This window comes from Boleophthalmus pectinirostris, unplaced genomic scaffold, assembly GCF_026225935.1.
Source record: "Boleophthalmus pectinirostris isolate CB_2022bp ecotype Guang Dong unplaced genomic scaffold, ASM2622593v1 HiC_scaffold_13, whole genome shotgun sequence".
Taxonomy (NCBI): domain Eukaryota; kingdom Metazoa; phylum Chordata; class Actinopteri; order Gobiiformes; family Gobiidae; genus Boleophthalmus; species Boleophthalmus pectinirostris.
Window position 1 is genome coordinate 25,335,765 of NW_026571036.1, and position 12,564 is coordinate 25,348,328.

General features: G+C 39.7%; 1 protein-coding gene across 1 annotated transcript in view; it reads right to left on the reverse strand.

The window, feature by feature from the left end:
• Positions 1-863: 863 nt before the first annotated feature.
• LOC129407647 (hormonally up-regulated neu tumor-associated kinase homolog A) overlaps positions 864-12,564 on the reverse strand; it is a 29,631-nt gene continuing 17,930 nt past the window's right edge. Inside the window, 5 exon segments of the mRNA XM_055149285.1 lie at positions 864-1,507; positions 1,510-1,593; positions 3,164-3,440; positions 5,601-5,678; positions 6,076-6,253. Of these exon segments, the coding sequence (XP_055005260.1) occupies positions 864-1,507; positions 1,510-1,593; positions 3,164-3,440; positions 5,601-5,678; positions 6,076-6,253 (1,261 nt within the window).

A 12,564-nucleotide genomic window follows, 5' to 3' on the forward strand; every position in this document is an offset into this window, starting at 1 on the left:
TTTACTGTCAGCAAGGAATCAGATTGGTCAAAAATAGGGACACTATTCTCTTATATATATCTATATAATTTATTTTATAAAACGATGACAAAACAGTGGTTTTGTGTAAATCTGCTGGGACAGGGGACACAGGGCTCATAACTGTCCCAAGTAAACAGGGACATTTGGTCACTGTACTTTAATTCACAAATTGTGTGTTCTTCTCTTAAACAGAGTTTGAGGTTCTTCTCTCAAACAGAAAACATTCTGTTCCACCTTGTGATGTCATGTGGTAATACAGAAAGTGCTTTATTGCATTTTGAAAGGATTAACTTCAGGTCTGTTTATAATGAAGTAACAACATTCTAACACATGTGTCTCCAACCTGTAGCTCAGGAGCCACCAGCAACTCTCCACCTCCTGCCAAACAGCTCACCAAAGAAATTCTCAATTATAGGTTTTGTGCTGAATAACTAAAATTGGATTAATAGAATGACTGTTAAAATCATAAATGTATCATGTTCATGCCTAACTTTACTTTCTGTACTAATAAATGGATAATGGTGTATGTTTTATACGTCTCTAACTGTTCTAATCTAAGGTCTTAAATTGAGTGATTACTCAATTTCTTGTGGCTGCTAAAATAAGTAGCTCTCTCGCATTTTCTTTTTGTAATGGTAGCTCCAAAGGAAAAAAGGTTGGAGACCCCTGTTCTATCACGTCTTAAATCTCACAAGAGTCAATTTCACGTAATATAGGGCCTTTAAATTCATGATTTTGACATTTGGCACCATGTGTTTTGGAATCCTTTGGAAGTACATTTCACATTATTGTAAAAAGCCTCACGCACATGCCCAGAGAGTGGTCAGTAGTCCATTCCGTGGTCAGTAGTCCATTCCGTGCAGCCTGTTCTTTCGGTCTGGTTTCTGCAGGGCGGGGGGCAAAAGGGGCAGGTTCAGATCAGTCAGTCCTCTTTGTAAACTCGCTCTTAACTGCACCGAGTTCCTCTTCACCCCTCCTCCACCCACTACCCTGTCTCCAGCCATACCTGTCCCTCCCACCACCGACAGCTCTCTCCTCTTGCCCCTGTCTTGCCTCAAACTCTTAAAAACCAGCGTGTGTTGTCTGGATGGGAACACGGGAGGTTTTGAGCCATTCACCAGTAGTCCCGGTGGTCCTGGTCTGGTCAGCCATGGCATTTTTCTACTTCTAGCATCTTTGAGCCCTACGTTTCTCAGTCTGGGGAGAGGAGACGGGGCTGTGTCCATGTGCTCTCTGTCCGCAGGGAGGGGGTCAACATCCAAAATCATCCTGGGTGAAACCGGGCCGTGATCCGTGGCGTAAAACGTCTGTAGCTTCTCCAGGCGCTCGCTGATGGGCAGGTGATGGTTGTCCTGGTTACGGTTGTCTTGGAAACAGTCAGCGGAGGCGGGGTTGGCAGTCGCCCCGTCGGATCGTGTGGTTCTGAGCAGGTGGGCGTGGCGCGAGGGACGGGTGGTGCTGCCGGTGCGGAGGGCGTCGGGGGCACCTGGCAGGGGGCGGAGTCACACAGCTGAGAGGCGGAGCTTTTGGGAGGAGACAGGTGCACCAGCTCTCGCTCTCTGAACACTGACACTGCAAAAACACACGAGACAAGGGGAATGACAGAAACTAAAGGTACAGTGTGTAACTTTCTGCAGGTGGCGCATCATCTGTATTATTCCATGTTAAAACCATATTTTGGAACATTCTCCATGGATAGATACATTTTATGTCACACTGTGGAAAATTATTGCTAAAGGAACTACAAGAAAAGCATTTGACCCTTCTACATTGGGGAGACACACTACAACAGCCCAGTGTGTCTCAGTTCAAGAAAACAGCTTCAAGAACAGAAATGATGCTAATTCACTGACACTTTTAAAAAACGTCTAAAAGAGGTACAAACAAAGAACATGGTGCAAATGAAAAAAAAGAGCTGCAAGAAACAAAGAAAAATGTGTCATCATTAAATGCTCCACAAATAAAGAAATGATACAAAGCACAAAGTGATGAAAACCAAGAAAACACCTGCAAATTGAAAAACCCTGCGTAAAGAGTCATCACAGTGGAAGTGTTCATCATTTGATGATGGTACCTCGTTTAAACTTGTGTTTGAGTTTGTGAATTTGCATTGTTTCTGTACTTGAAGCTGTTTCCTCAAACTAAGACTGGTTGCAGTGCATTTAGTCCCCATGGGGCACCATAACAAACTCAGCCAAAATGAAAACAACATGGTTAAAAAAGTGACATACTGTGGTTTTAAGCAATAAACTTGACAAGGTTTGAAAAACGTTATTCAAAATATTATAATGTTTTTTTATCTTTATGGCAAAAGTAGAAATTTATTTTGCCAAAAGATTATTTTGGTTGAATTTGTTTTGCAGCTCATCCAAGCAGCTTCTTCAGTTCTGGTGAAAATACTGGTGAACACTTCCTTGTATCTGCCTGAAGGGAGGAGCTGACCTGGCCCTCACTATTGTTTTCTTTATTTGTTACAATAGGGGCAGCCAGGTCAGGCCCAGAAGTTTCACACCTCGCACCTCTTATGGCCCTGAATGATTCTGTTAATATGTCCCCACACTCAGTGCAAGTTCAACCTGGTCTAGTAGCTAACAGAAACTGTAAACAAAAAGTGTTAGTTTCAGACTAGTTTTGGTGTAATTAGCTCCTCCCTTCAGGCAGGTATACAGCAGTGTCCACCAGCGTCTGACCACAACTGAAGAAACAGCCAAACAAATTCGACCTAAATAAACGTTTATCCAGTTGACAAATTGAATTTCTCCTTTTGTCATGGATTCTACCTGAACGACTGAGGGATTGTACATACATTTTTTCTTCTATCTCAAACATATTATAATATAATATATAATAGAGTTTATAATTTATAAAATACTAACATTGAGATAAAAGGCACAGGGTGGTCTAATTTTTGTTTCCTTTACAACATTACAATATACTACTGTATATGTAATAATAATAATTGAACTTCCATGATTTTAGATTTTTGTGTTATAGTTAACCATAATAATAAAACTACATTATAATTATTATTACTTTTTTTTTTTTTTTTTAAAGAATTATTACAGTTAGTGTGTAAATGTTGTTCATATTGCCTATTTTTTCACTGGATGCTCTTACTAAATGGTGTACAGTGTGGATTTACCTTCAGGAAACAGTGGTTCTTTTGGCTCCAGTGTGAAGTCCAGCTCCTCTTCCTCCTCCCCGAGAGGAGCTGGGGAGGGGGAGGGCTCCCGCAGGGGCTGGGAGGGGGAGGAGGGGTGAGGCAGGTGGGGCAGTGAGGGCAGAGAGGGGGGTGAGGGCGGAGAGGGGGAGGGGGGCTGGTTCTCATCCTGCTCCTTCACCACGTCTCTGTCCACTGTCTGTGCTGGTCTCTGAGGTCTGCTGCTCTGTTTGGAGGATTTTTCATCTGAGGTGTTCTTCTAGAAAAACAGAGAAATAAAGTCTAAACAAAACATAAACGATCTTTAAAGGTCCTATATTACACTAAACTGACTCATGTGAACTTTAAAAGGACAGTCCTGAATTTTGGACTCATTTTCTAGTGAGCCAGAGTGTTGGAGACGTGTGGAGACACTTTTTGAAATATTCCATCCAGTCCTTGTATTTGCAGAGGTCGCTGGTGTTAGACTAGTGCATGTCAATGGCCATAGTTCTCCTGACACTAAAAACAGTCTTACCCACTCCACAAAACACCCCCAAACAAATCTGTTGATAGAATAATTTTAGTAAAACCAACCTTGCATTTGAAGGATTTCTGTCTGAGCAGCAGTAAGTTGTTCTTCCTGATAGAAAGCTCGGCAACAGCGGACTGATATATGAGAAAATAGTCCCTCAACATGCGACGATTCATGCGATACAAGGTTAGTTTTACTTCAAACATTATTCTGTCGACACAGACATTCACATGGACAGTCTGGTGTAATAATAGATTTGTTTTGGGTGTTTTATGGAGTGGGTAAGACTGTTTCTAGTGGCAGGAGAACTATGAGCATTGACATGCACTAGTCTAGCACCAGTGACCTCTGGGTCCGGTCAAGTGGTAACGGAGGGAAAAAGGGGCAGATTTTTGACATTCAAATAGCTCTTATACAGAAACCAGAGGGACTATTGAAATAAGTAAAGTATCAGAATGTAGGAAAGAGTTAACACTCCAACAGGGTAAAGTTAAACCTGTGATATTCTTTCAAGTTGTTGACAAAAAATTAAAAAACTCATGTCGGTAAAGGAGGGAATGAAATATGCAGCACTTTTTGGGCAATAAATACAAACAGTGATAACTAGTGGTTCTCACTTCCATATCCTTAACAAACTGGTTTGAATATTTGCTTCACATAATTTTCTACCATATGGTACAAGATTAGGTTGAAAAACCTCTTACTTTTTGAGTCATGAGATTTTTTATTAAGAAAGGTCATGGTAACGGAGGGAAAAGTAACGGAGGGAAAATTGTTAAAGCAAGTAGAAGGTGCATGATTTTACATAATTTGTCAACTTTTTTCTTCTGAATACTTTAATATTACTTCAAAATGAAAGGAAACTATTTCTATAAAATATGTCAGTCCTTCCAAGCAAATTTTTATCATTTTAAACACTTTTTTTTTTTGAAAAATCATGTACCTTCATCAACAGTTCAAAGATCAAATAACACAAGATATGATGAAATACATCCATTTATTTACATGATTTGCAGGTCTTTGAAATTTGGGAAATAATTTTTGTTCCATGTTTCATACATGGTCTGTTTAAAACGTATGGAACTTTAGAACCAAAAATGGTACAGAAAAAAGGTCAACAGTTTCATAAACTAGAGTACATATGCTATCTGTTCAATACATTTTTATATCAGATGCATTAACTTGAATTTTTGGCCTTGCTGTTTACTTCTGCTTGACTGGGCCCCTCTGCAAATACAAGGACTGGATGGAGTATTTCAAACAGTGTCTCCACACATCTCCAACACTCTGCCTCACAAGGAAATTAGGTCTTATGTCCAAAATTCTGGACTGTCCCTTTCATGTTAAAGTGTTCTTCCCTCGTCAAAAACAAACCTGGAGTTATGTTTTGTTTCATTCACACATGTTTGAGTAATCCTCTATCATGAGTCTGTTTACATCTCCAAAGCTCCAAACGCTCTGTTCTGTCATGAAGTAGTAGTTTTTGGGTTAACAGCTCCTTTAGTTCAGTAGAAATCGTCAATTCCAGGGCTGAAATAATCCAAATGATTCTAATGAAGGTGTATGAAGTTTAAAAACACAGTGGAGCACTTCCTGTATTCACAAGGTGTCACAAGGTGTTTTTTTGTGTGACAGCAGGGTTTGTGTGTTAAACATGTGTGAATAAAACAAAACACAACTCCAGGAATGTTTGTGATGAGGAAACTACATTAGAACCTTAGGACCTTTAATTTATAGGACGTTGACTATGTTTAGACAATTTTATGGCAGTCCTTTTTACATGTACTAAAAGCACGAGAGCAAGGATAAAATACTTCGCACCGTGATGAATAATCAGCTAAATAAAAATGTAAACTTTACAAAATGTAGCTACAAACCCAAAAGTACGGCGTGTGGAAGTCCTACCTGTTGTCCTTTTATTTCACTCCCAGTTCTCTCTCTCCAGGTGTTCTTGGTCGGTAACGTCCACTCATTTTCCAATTTCTATCAAAAAACAACATCATGTTAAAGGTGCACTGTGTAACTTTTTGTTTGGGGGGTCCAACACCTTGTTTCTATGGAGATGTCACTACTCCACCTGGAATGTTCCACAGTGTGAAGTTAAACAGCTCTACTTTACATTTATTCAGTTACAGCTTAAAAATACAGGCATTCTGACTGTGAGCGGGGTGGCCTCTCCACAGATCTGACCTGTAATGTGGCCTTCATGAAGACTGAAAGGTTTAAAGCCATACTGCGAAACATTCCAGACAAAGCAATAACATCTCCATGGTGAAAAGCATCTGACAGAGCCTCCACCACAAAAGTTACGTTATGAATCTTTAACATTTTTCAACAAAATAAAAATGAAATCAAAGTTTGTCAGTATCTGTGAGAAAACCTTGAGGGTCTTGGCTCCCTTCTGGCTGCGGGTGAACTTGGCGAGGAGCAGATGGTAGTAGGCCATGATGGGCGAGGGCCTGTGATTGGTCAGTGTGTGGATGACATCAGAGAGGGCGTAACCCAGCGTGTCCGTCATGTAGGTGAGCACAGATGAGTTTAAGTCTTCTGGGCAATACCTGGACACAACACGGACCACTCATGTATTAGTAAAGATAAAAGAGAGCTGTTAATGTTGACAGAAAATGTGTACGTGACAAGATAATCTAGACCACAGGTGTCAAACATACGGCCCGGGGACCAGATCCGGCCCTCCAAGACCTTTAATCTGGTCCTCGGCTGATTTTCTACTAATATTATATATATAATAATATATATTTTAATTATATTTTCTAATAAAATATTGGTAATTTTCTGCGGTGCTTATCATAGCAGCATCTCCAGCACCTCAGAGACAGCACAAATGAAGACTTGTCTTTTTCCAAACCCTCTTAAAAGTGGACGCCAAGTTCAGGATTTTCTAAGAAAAATTTACTTATTCCTGTTTGCATACAAGTTCATGTTAAAACATTGTGTTGAAATTGCATTTTTCTTAAAGTTTCAGGTTGTTCATAATATTATAATATTTTGTAAAAGAAAGAGTTCATCAATTAAAAAAAGATTTCTGTAATAGATTTGTGTTTCTCCGCACAAATATTTGAACTTATTGTTATTTTTGAGGTTTATATGCCATGAGTTTTCTGATCCGGCCCCTTTGGGATCAAAGTAGGTTCAATATGGCCCCTGGACCAAAATGAGTTTGACACCACTGATCTAGACTGTTTTATAAAAGTAACTCAAACATTTTTATACCAGTATAAACTAGTACTAAAACAGGGGTCTCCAACCTTCCATCACAAAATTAAAATGAGACAGAGAGCTTACTCATTTTAGCGGCCGCAAGAAATTGAGTCATTATAAGAGCCACGGCCTGAAATAGAAACAGTTAGAGGCGTATAAAACATACATCATTATCCATTTATTAGTGCTGAAAGTAAAGTTAGGCATGGGAATTATACATTTACAATTTTAATAGTCATTCTATTCATCAAATTTTAGTTAATTATGATTCAGAAATTCTTTGGTGAGATACTTGGAAGGAGGTGGAGAGCTACAAGTTGGAGAGCCCTGTACCAAAATATAAATTACTTCTAGCTTCTATTGCTCAAATCAGTGTTTCCCAAACCTTTTTTTCTGGGGACCCATATTTTAAAAGTCACAAACCTTCATGACCCAAAGTCAATACACATTCACTAGCTAGGACCACGCCAACAACAACATAGTGCGAAGAAGTTTATTGATAATGCATGAAACGGGGCAAAGATGTCTGGGTTGAGACTATGGGTGGGGCTCCGTCTCAATCTGCAATTGGCCCATCCAGAACAGGACCCCCCTTGTAGGGGTCTTATGACTGAAAGACAAAATAGGGGAATGGAGGGTGGGGGTCGAGTTAGCCGAGACAAACTGGGATGATGGGAAAGGCTGATACATATAGGCTTCTGGGAAATTCGAGGCGTGGTGGGGGTGAGTTGTGGTTCGCTGGTGAGAGGAGAGGGCGGCTGAGGTGTGGTCCTGCTCCTGAATCTCACTTAATCATATTAACTACATTTATTTGTAAATCACAAATTAAAGGTGGATTTGATCATTATTGAACATTAATGAGGATATTTTATTGTTGACAGAGTGATCGTGTCTCTGAACAATTACGTTTGAAACAATGAAAATCAGTCATTGAAGCAGCAATAAAAGGATAAGTCGCCTGTTTGGACATTAAACGTAGCCCATTTCTTTTTCTTTTCAACATACAATTGAACCAGCAACACCGGAACAAAATAGTCAATAAAATAATTACAAACAGATTAGAAATGACACAAAACATGTCTTAACATTTCAGCATTTCCAGTGAGATAGGTGGGTCTGTTCTAGTCTGGGTGCAGTAGGAGAGTGCAACATGCAGATCAGTGTCAGAACTGTACATTGCAGATCTACATGCAGATCGTGACAAGGCGACCCACCTGAGGGCCCCAGTCTTTGGGAAACAGTGGCTTAAAGGACCCATGTTACCTTACTACTATTTTCTGATCTCTGTTCTAATGTAGTTTCTTCATCACAAACAGACCTGGAGTTATGATTTAGACTGAGTTTTTCTCTCAAACTGAAAACTAGAGAGAGCTAGAATCACACTGCCAACCTGTGGGTCAGTGGATCTAAATTCTCAAACAAATATATTTATGTCAAGAGTGGGATTCAAACCGTCAACCTTTGGATCAGTGGAGAAATGCTCTACCAACTGAACCACTGTCGCTTTAAACTCCACACACCTTCACAAGAATCATTTGGATCATTTCAGCCCTTGACTTGCCAATTTCTATTGAACAAAAGGTAAAAGGACATCACAAGGTGGAACAGAGCATTCTGAGCTTCAAAGATGTAGTCAGACTGATAATAAAGTGTTAAATATGTGTGAATGAAACAAAACACAAGTCCAGGTCTGTTTGTGATGAGGTAACAACATTCTAACACGTCTTAAAGAGTCTATTTTGCGTGATATAGGACCTTTAAATATATCATAAAGCTGGTTCTGGTTGGAAAATGGGAATTGTAAAACTGTTGAAATCCCAAACTTGTAACATTTCCTTCATGTTTTGTTGTATAGTTTGACACTGTGACCTCCCCAGTCTGAATGTAAGAATAAGTAGTAAAGTATTGTAACAGTGACAAAGAGAGGAGAGGCCAGTTTTATTCTTGTGGCTTAGAGAGAATGTCTTTTGACCAGAGGAGACACCCATGAGTGCATTTCCACGCTGTGTAAAGCACCGAGCCGCCTTTAGCTCAGCTGTAATACACAAAACCCCACCACAGGAATTTTCATTTTGTTTGAGAAATTCAGAGTCATTTCCTCTTTTCTTCCTCTGCCCGCGGTGTGATGTGGGAGGACTTCACTTGTCTCCACTCATTGTCTTCATCTGGTGGCTTATGAGACACTAGTTTTGTTGTGGCATGAGAGTTAAAAGACACTTATTAGGGTTTTAGTTTCCTGTTTTATGCAACATTTGAAGACATTTTCCAATTAAAAGAAATAGTTTTTAAATTGTTAATTGGTGCCCAGCAAAACCTGGAGGGTTAAAATTTCAAGGTAAAATATTTCAGAGTTGTTTTTAACACAAAAATGTTACTTTAACTATAAGTTAAATGGAGGTTGGAGTTGGGGTTATTTGCCAGAGCTGATTTGGTTAAAGTTTGGTTGGTTCATCTTCCCTTAGTGTTATGCCTTCCATCCACCACTTCAAACTCTCGTGAGAGAAGACCAGTTTGAACCAGTTTTGTTCATAATTTAATCTTAAATTAACTCAAATAAAGTGTAAAAATAAAACCCCTCTGTGTGTTGTTTAGTTAAATCAGGATAACCTTACAAAGTATTATTCATTTACTCTAAAAATGTTCATATAACTCTGGATTTCGGGGGTTAAATAGGAACTTTGGTCCAGTGTTACTTTAACATTTGTGTTAAATTAAATTAACTCTAGCACATATTGGACTCACATAAACCCAGAGAGTTAAAATTGATTCTGTGAGTCAATTTTAACACTCCATTTTTTGTTGTGTGGGTTCAGACTTGAGTCAGACTCTGGACTCTGGATTCAACTTGGACTTTGACTTGAGAAGACTTGATGCTTCTCCTCAAAAAGTATATGTTTTTAGAAAATAACTTTCTCTTTACAGTTGATACATGCAGTTCTTCATTTTACAGAACAAACTAGAACATGTCCCTCCCACTTCACTATTTGTTACTATGGCAACCGTAATTGAAGTACTGTGATATTAGATCATCAATTGTCTTACAGTATTATACAGTAACACAGAGGGAACTACATAGACCATGATCCTTTGCTTCATTTCAGTGCAGAATACATGAGAAAATAACTGCACTTTTAATTCTTAATTCTTTCTATAATGAACAAAATAATTCACACTAAACTAACTTGAAGCTCAGAGCAGAGGACTTGGACTAGACTTATATTGTGGACCACTCACTCGGGGCTCGATTTGGTTTAAAGGTGAACCCTCCACCCGAAAAGTTACACAGTGCACCTTTAACAAATGAACAAATAACACATCAAAATTTAACCTAAATATCTAATAAATAATACCACTGTTTTTACAGTTTTAACCATCCTTGACTGTAGTTGTGTTACACTGTTCTTGTGTAATGTGTGGAGGTTGTAATTGTGTTACACTGATCTTGTGTAGCGTGTGGAGGTTGTAGTTGTGTTACACTGTTCTTGTGTAGTGTGTGGAGGTTGTAGTTGTGTTACACTGTTCTTGTGTAGTGTGTGGAGGTTGTAGTTGTGTTACACTGTTCTTGTGTAGTGTGTGGAGGTTGTAGTTGTGTTGTACACTGTTCTTGTGTAGTGTGTGGAGGTTGTAGTTGTGTTACACTGTTCTTGTGTAATGTGTGGAGGTTGTAGTTGTGTTACACTGTTCTTGTGTAGTGTGTGGAGGTTGTAGTTGTGTTACACTGTTCTTGTGTAGTGTGTGGAGGTTGTAGTTGTGTTACACTGTTCTTGTGTAGTGTGTGGAGGTTGTAGTTGTGTTACACTGTTCTGTGTGTAGTGTGTGGAGGTTGTAGTTGTGTTACACTGTTCTTGTGTGTAGTGTGTGGAGGTTGTAGTTGTGTTACACTGTTCATGTGTAGTGTGTGGAGGTTGTAGTTGTGTTACACTGTTCATGTGTAGTGTGTGAAGGCTGTAGTTCTGTTACACTGTTCTTGTGTAGTGTGTGGAGGCTGTAGTTGTGTTACACTGTTCTTGTGTAGTGTGTGGAGGTTGTAGTTGTGTTACACTGTTCTTGTGTAGTGTGTGGAGGCTGTAGTTGTGTTACACTGTTCTTGTGTAATGTGTGGAGGTTGTAGTTGTGTTACACTGTTCTTGTGTAGTGTGTGGAGGTTGTAGTTTGTGTTACACTGTTCTTGTGTAGTGTGTGGAGGCTGTAGTTGTGTTTACACTGTTCTTGTGTAGTGTGTGTGGAGGTTGTATTTGTGTTACACTGTTCTTGTGTAGTGTGTGGAGGCTGTAGTTTGTGTTACACTGTTCTTGTGTAGTGTGTGGAGGTTGTAATTGTGTTACACTGTTCTTGTGTAGTGTGTGGAGGTTGTAGTTGTGTTACACTGTTCTTGTGTAGTGTGTGGAGGCTGTAGTTGTGTTACACTGTTCTTGTGTAATGTGTGGAGGTTGTAGTTGTGTTACACTGTTCTTGTGTAGTGTGTGGAGGTTGTAGTTGTGTTACACTGTTCATGTGTAGTGTGTGGAGGTTGTAGTTGTGTTACACTGTTCTTGTGTAGTGTGTGGAGGTTGTAGTTGTGTTACACTGTTCTTGTGTAGTGTGTGGAGGTTGTAATTGTGTTACACTGTTCTTGTGTAGTGTGTGGAGGTTGTAGTTTGTGTTACACTGTTCATGTGTAGTGTGTGGAGGCTGTAGTTGTGTTACACTGTTCTTGTGTAGTGTGTGGAGGTTGTAGTTGTGTTACACTGTTCATTGTGTGTAGTGTGTGGAGGTTGTAGTTGTGTTACACTGTTCTTGTGTAGTGTGTGGAGGTTGTAGTTGTGTTACACTGTTCTTGTGTAATGTGTGGAGGTTGTAGTTGTGTTACACTGTTCTTGTGTAGTGTGTGGAGGCTGTAGTTGTGTTACACTGTTCTTGTGTAGTGTGTGGAGGTTGTAGTTGTGTTACACTGTTCTTGTGTAGTGTGTGGAGGTTGTAGTTGTGTTACACTGTTCTTGTGTAGTGTGTGGAGGTTGTAGTTGTGTTACACTGTTCTTGTGTAGTGTGTGGAGGTTGTAGTTGTGTTACACTGTTCATGTGTAGTGTGTGGAGGCTGTAGTTGTGTTGTACCTGTTCTTGTGTAGTGTGTGGAGGTTGTAGTTGTGTTACACTGTTCTGTTCTGTGTAGTGTGTGGAGGTTGTAGTTGTGTTACACTGTTCTTGTGTAGTGTGTGGGAGGTTGTAGTTGTGTTACACTGTTCTTGTGTAGTGTGTGGAGGTTGTAGTTGTGTTACACTGTTCTTGTGTGTAGTGTGTGGAGGTTGTAGTTGTGTTACACTGTTCTTGTGTAGTGTGTGGAGGTTGTAGTTGTGTTACACTGTTCTTGTGTAGTGTGTGGAGGTTGTAGTTGTGTTACACTGTTCATGTGTAGTGTGTGGAGGTTGTAGTTGTGTTACACTGTTCTTGTGTAGTGTGTGGAGGTTGTAGTTGTGTTACACTGTTCTTGTGTAGTGTGTGGAGGTTGTAGTTGTGTTACACTGTTCTTGTGTAGTGTGTGGAGGTTGTAATTGTGTTACACTGTTCTTGTGTAATGTGTGGAGGTTGTAGTTGTGTTACACTGTTCATGTGTAGTGTGTGGAGGCTGTAGTTTGTGTTACACTGTTTCTTGTGTAGTGTGTGGAGGTTGTAG